At 37.9% G+C, this 19,505-nt stretch overlaps 1 protein-coding gene across 3 annotated transcripts in view; it reads right to left on the minus strand.

The window, feature by feature from the left end:
- The window catches only part of Sema3a (semaphorin 3A), a 305,296-nt gene that overhangs the window by 37,449 nt on the left and 248,342 nt on the right, over nucleotides 1-19,505 (minus strand). For all 3 annotated transcript variants that reach the window (XM_057758648.1, XM_057758649.1, XM_057758647.1), the window contains exons 8-11: nucleotides 9,990-10,132; nucleotides 7,987-8,101; nucleotides 7,327-7,396; nucleotides 3,620-3,764 (exon numbers count right to left, since the gene is read on the minus strand). In XM_057758648.1, the coding sequence (XP_057614631.1) occupies nucleotides 3,620-3,764; nucleotides 7,327-7,396; nucleotides 7,987-8,101; nucleotides 9,990-10,132 (473 nt within the window). The remainder of the gene's footprint in view (nucleotides 1-3,619; nucleotides 3,765-7,326; nucleotides 7,397-7,986; nucleotides 8,102-9,989; nucleotides 10,133-19,505) is intronic.

A 19,505-nucleotide genomic window follows, 5' to 3' on the forward strand; every position in this document is an offset into this window, starting at 1 on the left:
TCTTGCAGAACATGCAAATGTATCTGAGGTGTTCAGAAGTCTGACGTCCCTGTTAACTGTACCAGCCTGCACTCTTTCTATAATAGATGTTTAACACAATGCATGAAATATGCTACATTTGAATGCAACTAATGATGTCTAGAGAAACAATATTTTTCTTGATTATATATAACTGCTTTAGAGTCACACCCAAATATAAATGATCTTTCCCAACCAAAAGATAATAAAAACCATTCTTTATTGTCTGACTCATAACATAAGGTTGAAAACATTATTAATGACTTTAATAAAATAATTCAGGCTTTATTTAGTGACTACCAGTATATGGCACAGAAACTAGTCAATCAAAATGGAGGTGGTAAAGTTAAGAAAAATACACATTGACAAACAAAGCAAAAAAAAAAAAGGCATCTTTTTGTGAGCTGGTATCATGTCAACTCTGGGTAGAAATACTCTTCTCAAAAGCAAATAAAAAGCCATGAAAAAATGTTTTTTGTCTCCTCACTGAAATTCAGTGTGTAGAGCAAACAGTGTTACAGGGTACAGTCCATCCAGTCTTACGTAGCTTTTCCTACAGGTCAGCAATGCTTCACTTTTAATGTAAATGCTTGAGAGATAAATTGTAATCATATCTTACAAGATTAGAGTTAGAAATCAACCTCTTGCCAGATTCATTAATAATTCAAGAGTTATTAAATAATGTTTTGAAATGAGAGTACAATATATATGTATATGTTTGACCTGCACATGGACTAGATATGATAGAATAATGGACTTCTTTTGATATACCTTAGAGATTTCTTTAATATCACATTAAAACTAATAACAAAAAAGACAAAGCTTCAAAGGTTTTTAAGATTATTTATGGGACTAAAGAGATGTCATGACTTCTTCCAGAGGACTTGGGTATAATTCTCAGTACCCAAAAGATAATTCATATCCAGTTATAACTGCAGTTTCAGGGTATCCAATGCTCTCTCTGGATTTCTCGAGGAATGGACATATGAGGAGTACAGACACATGCAGGCAAAACACTCTCAAAGAGAAAAGAAAGAATTTTGAAAAAGGATCTCTGTGTTCTCCTTTACATTACATAAAGACACCAGGAACGAATGTACAAATGTGGGAATAAAAACGGTAACTGAGGATTATTTTAATTTCCTACAACTTACTGTCATTTCTTTCTCTATTATCTGTTTTTAAATATAAAATATAATTTGCTTATAGATTTTCTTTAAATTTCAATAATAGCTGGACTGTGGTGGCACACACCTTTAATCCCAACACTCAGGAGGCAGAGTCAGGAGGATCTTTGTGAGTTCAAGGCCAGCCTGGTCTACAGAGTGAGATCTAGGACAGCCAGGGTTACACAGCACAGTGAAAGTCTATCTCGAAAACCAAATTGTTTTCAATAATAGGGTATTGTTTAAACATTGCCTTTATGACTGCCCCTCAGTAATATTGTTGAAATGACAGAAAAATGACAGTTTGCACCTTTAAGACATTCATCACATCCTCTCTCACTCCTGACTTATGCCATGCTGTCTGAGCACAGAGCTTGCTGTTATAGTTTCTCTTAAGAGCTTACTTTGAACACCGAGTAAGTGCTAAACTGGAGGCTCAATACTGGCACCATCACTTAACATAGTTCTCATCATTAAAATCGGAAAAATAATTGGCTACTGTTTGTGTGTGTGTGTGTGTGTGTGTGTGTGTGTATCCCCGTACAATATATCCCATGGAACAAAGCCCAGAATATAGTAATTTCTATTACTGATTTCACAAGCGCTATTCATATTAAAAGGTATTTTAAGCAGGATATTTAAGACATGGAGGTCTGTCATCCATAGAAACATAAAACTGTCGACTAAGAAAGAGGGGACAGTTTGTGACTAAAAGCTGGAGAAATTGCCCTTTGTTTTCATAAGTAACATTTGTTTCTCTATAATAAAAACTTTCCATCTAGTCATTATTATTTTCAAATCGTATTGAATTTTTTGTTGCTGTTGCAGCATTATTAGTTAGAAACATTTTTTTATAAAACACAATATTTTTAATTTTCTCATAGATAATTTTAGAAATGCAGAGAAAATGAAAATACTAAATCCTATATCTAGTAAGGTAATAAAAAATACGTGTCTTGAATCCATCATACTATTAAACCACTGAAGTAAAATTAAAATAATAGTTAAAATTCAAATGTAAGTCCTTTCCACTGTCTAAAAGTATCTTCCTTAAAGTTTCTTTTGGTTAGAAAATGCTACTCCCAGTTGGGATTGACAGGGAATGACCTGGGCCTGGAGCTGCATGAACATAATTTCTGGCACACAGGTAGAGTGGCGATCTGTTCACTAAAACATTAGGCTCACTAGGATGCGGCAAAAGCCGTTGTAATTAGTTATTCAGATGGAAGAGGCAGGAGGACAGGCCTTGACAACAGGGAAGGCGGGGCCACCAGCCATGAAGCTCAGTAGAACAGCCGTCAAGTCCTAGGGTGGATGGACCCGCTTATGGGGCAAAAAGTTAACTGATGAGTCCTTAATTACACCTACGAAAACCAAGTGAAAGAATTCTTAGGGTTTGAACAACTGAGGATCTTGACAGCCCAAGAATGCAGTAAATTGCACAGTTCAATGAGGAAATGGGGTGGGAGAGTCATTAAGCCTCAAAAAGACACACGGGAAGACGTATGGGCGAGTCTCCTAATCAGCTCCATCTTAAAAGCAGACTTAGCCCAGCGCCATCTGAGACCCTGTCAATGAGAGGTTGCCTGGATCACGCTAGTTAAGGACATGTCCTTGAGACGTTGTCTTGTTTGGTACCTGATGTGGGACTGCCCGGCTCACGGTGGGTGGTACCAGTATGGGCATGAACTCCTGGTGTAAGTAAACTACCTTGGCAAAAGCCAGGGTGCCAGCCGTCTAGCAACCTTCTTCCATAGCTTCTGCTTCAAGCCCCTGCCTTGGCGCCCCTCAGTGATGGACTGTAATGTGCCATCTGAAATAGACCTTTTCTCTGCTCCCAACCCCCTTAAAGAAAACATTGCTTCTGACATGGTCTTAGGCTGACTATCCTGGATTTGTGTTATATTAATGTGTTTTCTTTATCTGTATCTTTAAAAAGAATATTTTGTTACATTATATTTTGTTTAGCTTGACAGGGTTTCATTGGAATGATAGTGTTGCAAGCTCAATCAAAGCCATGGGAAGATAATGCTGGTTTTACTACTGTTCCTCTGACCACAGCCTACCATATAATCAGAATAAGCAGTGCCCTCACCATGAGAGAGAAGTAGCTCATATACCTTCTAGTAGTTTCAGTGTCCATGACAGCCATTTCCTCGGTGTTCTGCTCAAAAAGGAAGGTGCATTGGCTTCTCATTCATGTTTTGCTTAAAAAATTAGAGACAACTAATGATATGGAAACAATGTAAAAACTGAAATGTGCTGTGAACATGTTATATGTGGAGTTACAAGGAACCACACAGAATCCGTCTTGACCTTGTCTTTGTAGTCACAGACTCTTTGCTCTGTCTTGTGCTAATACTTAGACCTCAACTTCTTTGCTCTACTTGACAAAAATATATTCATTCCACATGTTAAATATCGAAGCCACTTACAGTTCCTGGCCGTGGATATGGGACTCTTCCTTGATACGGCACCCACTGATAGTTGGGGCCGTCTCGGTGAGCATATGGGCCAAGGAACACTCTTCTTACGTCACTCATGCTGTACATACACACCGCAGAGCCCTTGAAGATGTTGCTAGGGGAGAAGAGGAGGAAAACCGGCTTTATCTCTAGTTAGTGGCTGTGGGATGACTTGGACCTCCTCATTATGTCAGATGTTAGTGACCAAACCACACATAGAGCCTTTGCAACCACAAATACTCTTTGGGATTAGTTTGATCTCATCAATGTGTTTTATCAATGTATAAAGGATTAAATCATGATTTGTTTAAAGTGTGTGAAATCTTATTTGGTCTCCATCAAATATATGCAATTTATATCAAATATAAACTATCAAAGCTGGACAAGAAAGACATATATGAGTGATGACCTCTGAATGAATATTCGGTTTTGATGTCGTAAAGAAATAAATGCTAACATTTCTGTTTCATCCTCAAGTATCATTACTGAAAAAGAAAATCATCATAGTCTCAAGAACTTTAAAAAGTCATTTTCAAAGCCAAACCTGGTGCTCTGAAGGAATGTATGGAGGCACGCGGCATATCACATTAGAATTTTAAGTCCTAAACCAACAAGGTGTGAATTGAAGTAACATTGGAAGTCCATGAAGGACTTAATCGTTATATCTGTACAACACTCAGCATAGTTTAAGGTAGTAGGTGTTACGCGATGTTCAAAGTGGAGAATTAATGGCAGATATTTCTATCATTCTATCAATCAAAAGCAAGTAATTGAAATAACTGTGTTTGTCATTGAGATGAAACTATTTTCCATTTACTTGGTCTGTAAAAGCACAGCTTATGTAACATATATAAAAATAAAATGTATGGTTAGATCACTCATAATATAACAATGCAAGTCATATTGAAAGCATACATAAATCATGCCACACAGAACTGTGGGTTCCTAAGCTATAAAAATTGCTCATTAGGATTCCTTTTCTCAAATGGAGTAAATGTTTGTGTGTTTATGTTCTCCCCATTATTACTCTTATACGTGTGCCTCCTGTTATGGGTCTGCTGGCAAATTCCAATAGACAAGAAATGTATGATATAAACAATAAAGCATCAATTACTATATTTAAAAAAAAAAAAAAAATTGCTCATTAGACAATGATACAGGAGGGAAACTGATGTCTATTGGGCTCTGACAATGACTTATCATGAGTATACGACTCCATACTAACCTCAATAAATATTTATGACATTTAATATTTTCATGATAGAATAACTAACAAAGTAACCCATATTTGATGCATCCCACTTTCATTGAAATTTGTTGATTATATCCCTTTTATTGTTACATATTTAGTAATCTTGGTGAATTAGATAATTCTGAAGTTTAATGCATACAATTTAGAGTCATTTGCCACCAATAACCTATCTTATTAAAAAGAGTGAAGAAATTATTTCACGCATTAAACAGTGGCAATCAAAGTTTGGATTTCCTATATACTAGCATGGGAATTACCCAGTGAACTGGTCAGAAAAGCAAATTCATAGGGCCAACTCATTCTTACAAGGTCAGAGTCTCTAGTGAAAAACGATATGAATTTTATTATTTATATTTTATAATTAACATTTTTATATATGATTCATAGAATTTGTGTATATAATTTGTAAATTAGAGACATTACGTTTTAACATGTTCTTGGTGATTCTCACAGACAATACTGAGAAATGCTGTTGCTCTAGGAAATGGGGACACAGAAAGATAGATTGAGAGCTGCCACTCACTTCCCAGAGTCTTACTGCAGTTGTCTGGTTATTGGCACCAGATTTACTAATGCATCCGCATATGGACTTGCATATAGACTTAGTAATATGTGTCTCTTCATTTCCAAAGTTAATTTTATTAAGTAATGATGCCAAAGTGATTTAAATGTCTTTAATATTTATAAATATGCCAGAATTACATTCTACAATTAATCTTTCTCTTTATATGACCATACTCACCAACAGTGCTTCTTAGTGGATCCAATATTATTTTTATTTTAAATAATTTGATATCTCTCAATGCATATGCTTACTAATAGCCATGTGATGAGTTTATTTATTCCAAAAATACTTTATATAGTTTGAACCTTCTGCTGAGTAGAATGGGGTTGTCTGACCAAAAGATTAAGCAGTTACTTTTTCATTGAGAGCAAGAACTCTTGGAAGAACTAGAAAGAGAGAAGCGCAGGCTGATGACAGAGCTGGGAGGGTTTGGAAGTGAGAGAATGTACAAGGGGAAGAATGGAAATGAAGCTTGAGTTTGGAATTGTGTGCCAAGCAGAGAACACACAAAAACCTGTGTGAACTTGGCTCTTTGGTTTCTCTCTCCAGCTCTTGCTTGAATTTAAGGAATCTTTTTATAAGGTTATATTTTAAATATTTAGATTTTAGGTAGTTAATGAAAAAAAATCAAGCAACCCATCAAATAAAAGAGTAATGAGAGTGAAAAGGGAGAAAATCTATTTGCTAACTTTCAGAAATTTTGATATAATAAATACAGTATATTCTAATTCATGTCAAGTTTGTAAAATCATATACATATATTGAAATTTTATGAAATGCTGTATTAATGTTAGTAAAAGTACCCAAATAGGTTATATCTAAGAACATATGTGTATATACAGCTATATATTTATGCATGCACTTACAATTAATGAAAAAGAGGGCATGAGTTTGAAGGAAAGTAGGGAGCAGTATATGTGAAGGTCTGGAGAAATGGAAAGATTATAAGTATATTATAATCTCCAAAACAAAAGAAACATAAAAACATTTATACAAGCAACTTAATATTTTTATTTGTTAGCTTTTCACTTTCTCTAACTCTGCAAATTTTTATTGACTTCTAAGGGAATGTGCAGGGAGATGGAGCAAGGACTTTACATGTGAGAGCAGTGGGAAGCCTACCCAACTTCTGGACACCAGAGGCGTGTTTTCTACTAAGTTCTCCGTCAACCACCTGTCCAGAGAGAGGACTTTCCCTCCAGGGGAACAACTGGCAACACCAAATATCCTAGGTCGCTTATCACCTCATTTCTTTAGCATTTGCTGACAGCAGTTGAGACAGAGTGTGTTGGACAGTTGCTCCAGTTCTAAGTTCCAAATCGAGTTCCTTTATTCTTATTTTATATCACTAAAAGCTTCTTTCAAAAAATTGTTTCCAACTTTACCACCCCCATTTTGTTATATATTCAATATAAAATATTAAAGTTGATATTATATTATTACTAACTGTACTATATAGGATATAACACACAGTTTTCAGACTGTTTCCTTGTTCTATTTATAGTGATGATATCCTTGCATTACATGCTTTAATTTCTGATGACTTGTATTTGGTGAGCGGGCACACCCATGTGAGTACACACGTGTGCCACAGTGACGCACAGTTCAGAGGACAACTTGTTTCTGTTAGTTTTCTACCCCATCTGCTTTCTGTAATTCCACTCTGGCTGTGAGCTTTGGGACAAGCCCCTTCATCCCAGGAACCATCTCAATGGCCCCTGACCTCATGACTTGTAAAATCATTATCAGTGCATGTCAGAACCAAGGATTCACAGACACTCAAAAACTGAAGCGACAAAAGCGGCTAAAGCAGCTACAGGATGGGCAATTTATCCAACACAAGTAATAAAGGTCATTTACCTCGATGTTGTAAACACTCCGTAGACAACTGGATTTTTAGGATCTTTAGAGTTCATTAAGAATACATCCTCTGTTTGAAAACACAATAAGAGAAAGATTTTTTTTTATTCTTTTTTACTTAAAATTTCCAACTGCTCCCTGTTTCCCATTTCCCTCCCCCTCCTCCCACATATTGCCCCCTCCCCCCGCTCCCCTCCCCCATCCCCACTCCACTTCTCCTCCCCCTAGTCCACTCCCCCTCCCTCTCGATACTGAAGAGCAGTCCAAATTCCCTGCCCTACAGGAAGACCAAGGTCCTCCCACTTCTATCTAGGTCCAGGAAGGTGAGCATCCAAACAGGCTACGCTCCCACAAAGCCAGTTCATGTATTAGGATCGAAACCTAGTGCCATTGTCCTTGGCTAAGAGAAAGTTTTATATTTATTTTACATCTAGTGGGCAGTTTGCCCCCCTTCCTCTCCTCCCAGTTCCTCCTCCATCCCTCCTTTTCCTGCCCCAATCCATCCCTCCTCTGTTCTCATCTCCCCCTCCCCCATACATTCCTCCTCTGTTTCTGTTCAGGCACAGGTCTCCCATGGATATTAACAAAACATGGCATGTTACGTTTCAGTAAGACTAAGTATTTCACATATGTTCTATGTGTCAAACATCAGCCACTTACGCAATTCATCGAAATGGGTGTCAATGCCATTGGGACCTGGCACAGAGCAAATCAGGCGAGCCTTTAGGAATGTCGTCCATTTATTCACAAGACTTCTGTGTCCACCAAAGTCATTCTGAAAGGTAACACAAGCTACTCTATAGAGCAAGCATGCTACACAGAAGTGTCAAATATGTTTCTATTTCCCATTTCTAAATTCCAGGCACATGAATGTTTTTCCTCATTTTTCCATGTTTAAATTTTTTTTAAAAAGGCATCTTTTCTTGTAATCAAGTAATCCCCCATTCTTTACTTTTCAAACGAATCATAACCATTCTGAATGTTTAAATATAAATTATTATCCTATTTATTATATTTTTGCTCAAATCTTTGATCCAAAGCTCAGTAAAGGGAATGCCCATAAGAGTCCTTAAATGTGCTGGGTGGTGGTGCTGCTCACCTTTGATCCTAGCACTTTTGAAGCAGAGACAGGTGGACCTCTGTGAGTTCGAGGCCAGCTTGGTCTACAAGAGCTAGTTCCAGAACAGGCTCTAACGCTACAGAGAAATGCTGTCTCAAAAAAAAAGTTTTTAAATGTTACATTTTGTCCATTAATGGGAGTAGATTAACTCATTTGAAATATGCACACTACGAAATATTATTTAGCCATTTAATATGATTAAGCCAGGAGGACTTGCTCGGTAAATTCAGTCAGATAGGCTAATATAAATATCACTGACCCCAAGAAAAATGAGCCTAAAATGTTGAACTTACAAAAGCAGTGCATAGAATGGTGACCCACTGAGTCTAGAAGAACAGTGGAATTTGAACACAAATCGGCCAAAGGATAGAAACTTTTGAATAGACAGGAAGAAGAGGTTCAAGAAGTCTGTTATAGAGCTAAAGCAGGGTTAATGTTATAATCTTAAAAATTTGCTAAGAAAACCACATAGAATAACGTATATGATTTAAAACATATACTAATTTGCTAGATTTATCCATTTATAAATGTCAAAATGATATGCTGTGTACTACAAATGTATACAACATTTTACAATTAAACTAAATTTAAAGGAAATTTTCTCTTCCACCCCTGATGGAGGAAGGTCATTGGTTAAGAAATAAAGAAACTGCTTGGCCCTCATAGGTTAGAACATAGGTGGGTGGAGTAAACAGAACAGAATGCTGGAAGGAAGTGGAAGTGAGCTCAGACTCAATAGCTCTCCTCTCTGGGGCAGATGCGATGAAGCTCCGACCCAGGATGGACGTAGGCTAGAATCTTCCTGGTAAGCGCACCTTGGGGTGCTACACACATTATTAGAAATGGGCTAGTCCAGGTGCAAGAGTTAGCCGAGAAGAGGCTAGGTATAATGGGCCAAGCAGTGTTTAAAAGAATACAGTTTGTGTGTTGTTATTTTGGGGCATAAGCTAGCCAGGCGACCAGGAGCTGGGGCGGCAGGAACACAGCCCGCAGTTCCTACTACACACCCCATGGATTTTTTCTGCTATAACACTGTTATGCAGTATTACATCATATTAAACACTGAATCCTCCAGAAAAATAAATATTAGGTCACCTCATTCCGGCATTTGTATGTGTTTGAATAAGAACCTATGTGCTGATGAAATCATCAGTTTGTAAATATAAACTATCCTAATTTTGGTTCACGGTTCAATGCTTTATCTGTATTCCAATACCAAATATCCATTCAAAATATATTGGTGTAGGAAATTGCTAAATCTGAATATGTAGAAGGTATGTTCTTTCAGGTAAGATTTTATTCTTATTCATATAGGAAAATACTTTCTATTCCATGATTTTGAAATAAAATAATTAATGTAATTGTGAAATAATGTTATTTCATAATCTCTAAGCATATCCCTACTTGTATATAATACATTTTTCAATCATTTTTAACATTAAAATATTTGATATCAGATGTCATTTTACACATCATTTAAATCAATGAAAATAAAATAAAATTAAATAGTGAATGAACAATGCTTTTTTTTTCTTTACCTCACCTTGCATATCTGACCAATTCTAGCATGAGTGGCTTTTCCAGAATGTTCTCCATCTATTGCATTTTCTCGGAAGAAAAAATACACTTTGTCATCTTCAGGGTTGTCACTCTCTGGGATGAGATGAGCACTGATGAATCTAGGATCTGAGAAAAACACTGTATTTATTAATCTGCAGCTTAATGAATAAGGATATTCTATAGGCTTTGTTTATATTTTCTTTTGTTTATACTTTCTTTGTTGTATGTTAAGATGGTAGTTTCCTTGCTTAACTCACTTTTTTGGCTTACTTTACCTAATGCCTGTTCATTACGAAATATATTATAAATTATAGTTATCTCAACAAAAGAAATTTAATTTTTCTCAGAGTGTTAGGCATGGGTACAAAACCCATTTAGAACAAATTATTGATTATCTAAATCCTTTTCAATCTTGAGAGTTATCAAGTATTCCTTGTTGCTGTTGCAGTTATTCCTCTTTTATTGCATCAAATTACATAAAGAGTCCTGACTACTTCCTTCTTGTTTTCATTAAATACTTGGTGGGGGGCAAAGGTGAAATCTGTGTAAGAACTGCTCGTTCCCACTCATTTTCCCGTTCCCAGCTTAGAATATGGTGACATCATTTTACTCTTCAGACCAAGAGTGCGCTCTCATGCTCTGCATTCTCTCCAGCAGTCTGTCCCTGTGCAGGACTGAGACATATCACAGCTCCAAGGTCAACAGTGCCAATGCAGATCACCAAACATTTTTCAACCAGTCTGTTCCTAGCTTAGAGCCATTCATATTTTTTCACGCAACCACCAGAACGCTCCTCTACCCCATCATGTTTGTCTTCAGTTGCTCCATGTTCTTCACCAGGCGCTGTTGGAGCACATCTTTAATCCCAGCACTGAGGAGGCAGAGGCAAATTAATCTCTGTGAGTTCAAGGCCAGCCTAGTCTACAGAGTGAGTTCCAGGACAGGCTCCAAAGCTACAGATAAACCCTGTTTTGAGAAACCAAAACCAACCAACCAACTAACCAACCAAATAAATATATGAATAAATAAATATAAAATCAAAATACTTAATATGACCAGGGACCAAGACCTTTGTTGAACCACCTGACACATATTTTTTTTTTCTGTATCCTTTTTCTTCCAGCCTCCTCCTGGACAGAGATGCTATCACCAATCCTGGTTCTTAAACATGTTATGCTCAGTTTGTTCTGTTTTGACGCTTGTCCATCTAGGTAACCCTGTCTTCAAATAACCTAAGGCTCAAATCCAACAAATCCTACTTTCCTTGGGTCTTCAAATATCTTATTATTAGGTAGAGCACTGACACTGGGTTCCTCTGTATTTATTCTGTCATAAAACCTTTCCCCAGCACTATTGAGTGTGTCATCTGACTGATCTCATTCTGTCTGTTTCTGTATCTTCTTTTCCTTTCTCTCTCTCTTCTCTCTCTCTCTCTCTCTCTCTCTCTCTCTCTCTCTCTCTCTCTCTCTCTCTCTCTCATTCTCTCTCTGTATGCACGTGCACCTACATGTGAATGTGTATGTTTCTGTCTCTCTTATTTAAACTCATTTAAAACCTGCCTTCATCCCTACCCAAAAGCATAGAAATTAAGACATTTTGTTTGTTCTGTAAATCAAATAAGCTTCAACTACAGCTTAAAACATAATAAAAATCAAAAGTTATTTTTGAAGAAGAAAAATAAGTGGAAAAGTGACAAACAATGCAAAATCGAGTAATAACAGCAGAGAGTATGTCAACAATCTTCAGAGCCTCTCCTTAAAAAATACTCTTGTAAATAACGGAGTTAATATAACTGTCTCTCCCATAAACAAACATTGTTTAATAGTTTCTAGGTGTTAAAATGCAAAAAGCTGTGAAGCTGTTTTCAACTCATAGAAAGTTTTTTTTAGGATAGTGCAGACATAGAAATAACCTCACCCAAAGTCAATTTTGAAATCAATGTGATATATATCATGTAATCTCCACCATGCTTAAGAGACATAGGAAATGAACAGATCACAAAACTAACTTTATCAGTGTAAAATCCATGACATCCAGTTCTGACCTTAGCCTTAAACAATTACCTTAATAATGCACTCTATAACTGTGACATCTTTTTATGTTTACTTCGGGATGATATGCCCTGAAGTAAACCTCACAAAGATACACACCAAGTCATCTCAGGCTAAGTACACAGACCCTGGAAGTAATGTAGAACACATGAAATGTTTCCAGTGAGCCAGAATAATGGAGTAATAATTTAAGAATCAACCAAAGAAGTTGGTCAAATGTCACCTTACAAACAGATGCAGTTCTAAAGATCCTAGCCTAACAAAGACTTTACAGTTACTAAATTTAACTACCTTTCTTCAGATTCCTTCTCAAGGGAAATTAATATAATTCGAATCTAAGGTTTCAGCAAAAAGCAAGAATATAATTAACTTAATAAATTTGAGAGATGATGTAAGATAATTTTCAATACATTTTCTCATGACCAAGTATCAACTAAAGAAAATACCAGCATCTACACGTACAATACTTTGTTTTTTACTATTTTGCATTTTAATGCATTTAACACTACTTAGGTTCAGTATAGCTTTATGAGAAGGACTGCGTTGTGTTTTCAATTAAAAATTCAAGTAGATTCATTTTTCATCTGTACTATCAATTTATTAAATATTTCTCAGTGTCTACTCTTTATTTTTATTAAAGAAGATCACAAGTTACTACGATAGAGATCTTCTGTACTCATAATGGTGACTGTCACCAGATATCCAGCAGGTAAATGTTCTAATTCTTAAACTGTACAAGAAAAAGCCAAACTAAGAGTTTAGAAAAAAAAAACAATAAAGACATGCCTCTAACTTATTCATAGAATTTAAGCTGTGAGGCACAAAGAAGGAAAACATGCACAAGATGACAGAAACAACAGGGAACATTGTGTTCATAGAGAAGACAAAATACAGAGGAAGTGATCAAAGTAGGCAACGAAAAGGTAAGAGATGTGGCGTTCTTGTCATGGATGTGCGTCTCTTTACTCGGTGGGAAGAAACAACAAAGCATTTGAAACATAACATTTCTAACATTCCATGATGTGGAAGCGTTGTTGTGGCTTAGTTGCTTAAAGAATAAAATAAAAGGGGTGGAAGTGGACATAAAAGGGCACAGTGAGGAAGGCTGGCAGACCGAGCTGAAGCAACCACAGAGATATAACGGATGCAAAAGTGACCTGGTCATCAAGGTGCAGTGAGGATGAAGGAAAGGACACAAGGCCAGATTATTTTAAATTAATTGGCTGGTAGAACTTAGTTAATTCACAAGTAGAAAGTTGAATGCATGGCGCAATGACTAAAACCATGAAAAAGAAAAAGAAAAAAAAAAAAAAAAACTTCTGCTTTAAACCAGTGGCTGAAGAGAAGTCTTCACTATGTGAAGAAGTATCAAATGGAGTGGAATAACGTGGCCTCAGTTTACCGCATCTGAGACTGAAAGACATGCCTTTTCCCATGTCATGAAAAAAATAATTGGAAGGAAGGTGGCCATATTGAAGCTCTTTGAAATTGAGGTTGTGGAAATGACTGGTAATACGCTTGCTAAAATTGAATGGAGGATAACCCTTGTTGAGGTTTGAGTTTAAAAATGATTCCTAGGAACTCATGACCCCTTGCCTCCCAACTTGCAAGGCCATCTCGGGTGGAGAGGAACCGTTAGCACAGAGTATAATGGGAGGAAAAGGCCTGCTGGGAAGTGAGCCTTCAGACTTTTAGCTCCACCTTATTTCCTGTCCCCTTACTTCTTAGTCTCTCTGCTGCTCTCAGGACTCTTCCCACTTCCTAAACGCAGACCTTCCTGAACAGCACGAACTGTATCCCTCAAATTATGGACAGTTAGACCTGTTCCCCTCCAGCTGCCTTCGCTGGGGCTGTATCATAGTGTCCAAGAAAGTAACTCAGACCCCATATCTGCAAGTACAGTGATTTAAAGTAGAAGGAAACTTAAGTATCACTATAGAGATGGGACTCCAAGGGCTTTTCCATCTTTCCCTCTTCAACAACCCTTTTCTTTGACTTAGCTCCTCTTTAATTACTTGATCTTAAAAAAGAAAACCTATCCACAGATGTTTGAAATGTCTTGTGTTCATCAAACAGAGGACCAGAGCATGGACCCCACTTCCCATCTGCTCCCCAAGTTTCACTAACTGGGTCCTTTTCTATCGTTCCCTACCATTAGGCATCAGGAGATATCATACTACCCAATCAAACTTGGTTAGGTCTTGCTTATCTATTGACAGAAAAACATTCGGGTTGTTTACAGTTTGCTTTCCTTTCCTTATTTTTTGCAGCTTCTTGTCACTGAGATTGAGCTGTTCATTATTGGGCACCATTATGTCTTTTCTCCCTGTTATCTATAAAATCCCTCAAGATGCATGCTTTCTAAACTTCTCTCTGGAGTTTTCCCCCTTTCCCCCTTAAAATGAACTGGTCTAGTATTTTCTCTATTACTTCAGGACTCTCAATCTGTTTACATTGTTCTTCCACTCTGAGAGTCCATATCATTCTGTTCTTCTTCTCATTCCATTTCTTACACTTTGTGGTTCTGGTTAAGAGTTCTCCCCATATTGTGGACTGGCTTCATCTGGCATGGAAGGCATTGGGCACTTTCTTTTCAAAGCTGCCCCCTCCTGCATTTCTTATTTTGGTTGGTGCTCTCACGGGCGCCTTTATATAAGCATTCATGTTTATCTGCGTACTCACCAGCTGCACCAGAGCTCCCCTCTGCCTCCTAAATTCCTAAACCTTTTTCCTCTTCTCTTTCACTCCCACTCCTGCTATTAGCCTTACTTTTCTAACCTAATCTATGTTCCCGTTACAGTACAGCAGTGTTCTCTGCCTTGACCTCAACGGTTTCATCTGAGCCATCCGACAAAGGAGTGAGAGCCAATCCACTGATGGTGTGTATCCCGCAGAACAGAGCCTGGTCACAGATATGACAGAGTGGTGTGAACTCAGTCATGCACAGAGACCAATATAACACTGAGACAGTGGTAATGCAGCTGAAGGTGATCAGTGTATAAACCTGAGCTAGGTCAAGATTTTGACTCTACGTATTGTACCGCAAGAGAAAAAGTGGTAAACGCTGCCGGTTACATTAGTCACAATGTGACTGATGGAGAAATCTACGGCAGTAAGTGTTGCCCACAAACTAGCCTGTACATCTCTTTCCAGCAGAATGAACCCCATTTTCCTTTCAGTGTCCTTCCAGTGAACTCGTTCACTGCCCCGGACCACACCTCACCAGTGTCTTCACAGCTGTGCTGTTCATGTGATAGCGAAATAACATCTGCACCCTCCAGTGTCTTAGCATTGAGTGCTTCTCTATGACTCTCATTTTTATAATTGTCGTAGGCACTTATCTTGCATTTCCAATTCTCTGTGGTTAGCTTCTGTGCAGAAGAAAACTTCTCCTCGGCTTCTAGATTGGCCCCAGAGCCTAGCCCCCGGCCCCAAAATTCTTCTCTCCTGAAACACACATTCCATGCATTCGACCTTGTCTTTGTCTGAAACTGTTTTACTGTCTTGCACCTTTCAATATGTATGGAGGCTTGATAACAGTTAACTCAATAGGCTCCTGTATTTGAAATTTTAGACAGTAGGAAATGGCACTATTTGAAAAGATTTAGAGGATTAAGAGATGTGGCCTTGTTAAGGCACTATTTGAAAAGATTTAGAGGATTAAGAGATGTGGCCTTGTTAAGAAAGGGTATCACTAAGGTTGGACTCTGAGGTTTCAAAAGCCCATGCCAAACACAGAAAGAGCCTCTCTTTCTGCCTCTGCATCAGGATGTAGTACTAAGCTACTGCTCCAGTGTCTGCCTGAATGCATGCCGCCATGTTTCCTGCCATGATGACAATGGATTAAACTCTGAAAATGTAAGAAAGACACAATCAAAGGCATTCTCTTATAATACTTGCAATGGTGATTATGTTTCCTTGTGACCAAGAGAGTATGCAAACTCATTCTCCGGCAGCTGGTGTACCACAGTGAGAATCTTCACAACTCTATTCTCATTGCTTGTTTTTTTGTTCCTTATTTTCAGTTGTTCTGATTCTTTTTCTTCTTTGTGGATGAATATTGTTTGGAAAACAGTATATAGTCAAAAAAAATCAAATAAGTGGTTTGGTAAATGAATGAGTGAATCTCTATAAGTGAAATGGATTTTAAAAAAACGAAGCATGTTTTCTTTCCTTCTAAAATTACATTTGTATCTATGCTAGGGGAGGTCAGAGAATAATTTGTCAGAGTAGGTTCTCTGTTCAAACATGAGGAGCTCCTATGGACTTTGCTCTGATTGACAGACTTGTTGGTAGATACCTTTATTTGATGAACCATCTTGATGACCCAAAAGGTTTAGCTGAGGCTGGTCTTGAGCTCATGGTATTACTGCCCCTATCTCTAAAAATGTAGAGTGTGTGCTACTACAAATAGGTTCCTCTCTTCTTTGCACTGCTTGCTTAAGTTATTCTAATGGCGAAAACCTATTCTTAATTCAGATGGCTTGGTTTTGGGGTACAAAAGTGAATAGACTTTAACTGAAAACTACTTTGAAAAGTTATTGCCCAATAATGAGGTCTCAAAATGCTCTTCTGAAAGTTTGTGAAAGTTCTTTGAAGCTTAAGAAAAGTTTTTCCACTTTGATCTGCATTAAATAATTAATGAAGTAAAATTAATTTTCGGTTTGACTTTTTTTTTCAAAATTAGATTTCATCAATAAGATTAAAATAACCCAAAACATATTCCTCTGTTCTCTGAGCTAAAAACAACACATATGTTGCAGCCAGAGATGGCTATTGTCCTGAAAATGAGCAGGCAGTTCCACAACTTGCCTTGCCACCAAACCTTCCAAGGCAAAAGTTGACCAAGATCCTTTTAACAGGCCTGCTTTGATACTTTGTGAATTCTCCTTAGGAATCCAAGACTCTTCATGGCCTTCACAAAAGAAAGCTACTCTGGCTACTCCCATCAAAAGAGACGCAGAAGGGAAAGCTTTAGTCAACTGGTTGGTTTTCTTTTTAAGTTTGTACCCTGTAAACCACTAAAGCCAAAAAGAAAAATGTCAATTTCCATTTCTCAGATAGGAATCCTTGATTTCACTGTGGTTAAATCCATTAAAACTAACAAACTATACAGAAAGATCTCTTAGCAATGGAAAGCTCCAGCTTCACTACCTCCCTTCACATTTACATGTTCTTTACTCTGTGAAGTTTGCAAAACACCAGGAGATAAGGTTTAAGGAATTGGCAAACGCACACACTTCAGGCTAATTTCTCGGGACGTGAAGCAGGAAGCTGTGTACTGAAACCTAAACATCAAAAGAAGATGGCAAGATCCATTCTAATGAGATCAAAGTACATGGATTGCACCAGCATAAAACTTCAGTACAAACACCACAAAAGGTAAATAGAATTGGAAAGCATTCTCTCATCTGGGTAGCTTAAATGGCACGCCTCCGGCAATAAGACCTTGTCTTTACAGATACTGTGGTACCCGTTGCGATGCCCGGGGCACAGGGTAGAAGCTGAGTAAATAATCTTATTTATTAATCGTGAGCCAGTGCTGCTTTGTGAAGCAGGGTCTCTTTAGTCTCGACAATTGTAATCAATGCCAAATAAATACAGCAGTGTTTTTCCCCCATCTTTATCTCCTGCAGCACTCCTTGCCATCCTTCCATATCTCACCCCGCAGATGGCGGTTCTTGCAAAAGTCCCATTTGGCACCACCTGCCGCTTGTAACAGTACCACTCTGTTGAAATATTTTCAGCAGCTGCAAATTAAACTGTCCTTCAGGTGCAATCTCATACGTAATGAAGATGACAACTTGGCACGGGCCACGTGCTATGTTTCCCTTATGATTCATCGCGAAGCCTTAGCTTATTTCACTGATGAACAGGTTTGCTGCCCTCAGCACTAGACTCAATCTGAATCCTAAGTATGTCCACATTTTGGCCAGCATTTGACTGGACTCTTCTCTTCAACCAATAAGTCCCATCAACTTAACTTAGCGCCATGATAGATTTTTTTTTGTCCGAAAATGAATTAAATGCATATAAATAATAGTTAGAGATTCAGAGCATCTGTGCTTTTTAAACAGTTATTGGTTATGTTCTAGGATGTCAATTTTGTGTAACTCTTGGCTATACATTAGTGATTTTAATCTGTTTTGCCCAAGTAGCACAAGGCCTCGTGAGTGTTGCATCAAAGAGTGCTCAGACACTTCTAATGAAACTATGCTAATGGATTTGAACACAGCAACAGGAGTATACCACGTCTGTAGATAAAAGAAACACCCAGCTCCCACAGTTCTCTCATAGGTGGTGGCCCACTGAAGAAAAGGAAAGCAAGGGTTTAAAAGGTTGCTAACTCACAACATAAATGCACATTTCTCTTTTCTGAAAATTGAAATGGGATCTCACTGGCATTAAGACACTATGCTCTTCTGTGATAGGAATTAGACAAAAATAGGTTGAAATCAGGCCTTTTTTTAACTCACTAAATTTTTAATGTTAAGAAATATCAACTAGGGCCATGCATGGTGGTGAAAACTTACAATACCAGCATTTCAGAGGCTAAGGCAGGAGGGCCATGAGTTCAGGGCTAACCTAGGCTACAAAACATGTCACAATCCAGCCTGAATTATGTATGGGGATTTGCTCCTTTTCCAAGAACAAAATATGAGTTACTGTTAACTAGCCTCAGTTTCCCCAAATGTCAGAAAGTAGCTATGTCTGAGGAGTGTTTGGAGAATTGAAAAGGGGAAAATGTAATTCTACGTGTGTCTGTCTAAAGCATTCCATGGGCTTTCAAAACTGCTAGTGGCTATTAATTTATACCGGTGTTTATAAAACTCTGTAATATCCTATAAAGTATAAATGTTTAAAAGTTAGTGGTAACATAAACTTTTACAGCTAGCAAAGCTAGCTGAATTAGACACAGGCTGATAAGGAAGCTATAAACCTGTTAGAACAACAGAGAAAAGGAAGACTCACTGTAAATTCTCTAACGAGTAAAACCCCATTGTTTCCAGTACTGAAGCCCCTGAAATCAAAACATTTACCAAGCAACTAGCTGGCAAGATGGGAAAAGGGAAAAGGCATCAAAGAAGACAGCCAGCAACCAGAATAGCAGGCAAAAGTGACGGCTTTCTTCCTTTGGCTTTGTCCAGAAGGGCAAACAAAAGTCCCAAAGAACCAACAGTTCGGGAACAAGGCCCAGCACATTGAGAATGCAAGGCATGTAGCTTAAGGTCATCCCACATTCCTCGCTAACAGCATAAGCAGAGTAGATATATCATTTTTGGCTGTGGAATAGAGAGGCGTCTGGCTGCCAAGGAACAGGCCTGGAAAAAGTTTTGAAGTTTAGCTGGCTGGGTAGCTGTAAGAAGCCCTTGGAATAGTTTAACCGCAGGAAGGTTGTAAGAGGAGCCACAGCATGGGGAGAGAAGGGAGGATTCCCAAAGAAAATG

This window comes from Chionomys nivalis, chromosome 26, assembly GCF_950005125.1.
Source record: "Chionomys nivalis chromosome 26, mChiNiv1.1, whole genome shotgun sequence".
Classification (NCBI taxonomy): Eukaryota; Metazoa; Chordata; class Mammalia; order Rodentia; family Cricetidae; genus Chionomys; species Chionomys nivalis.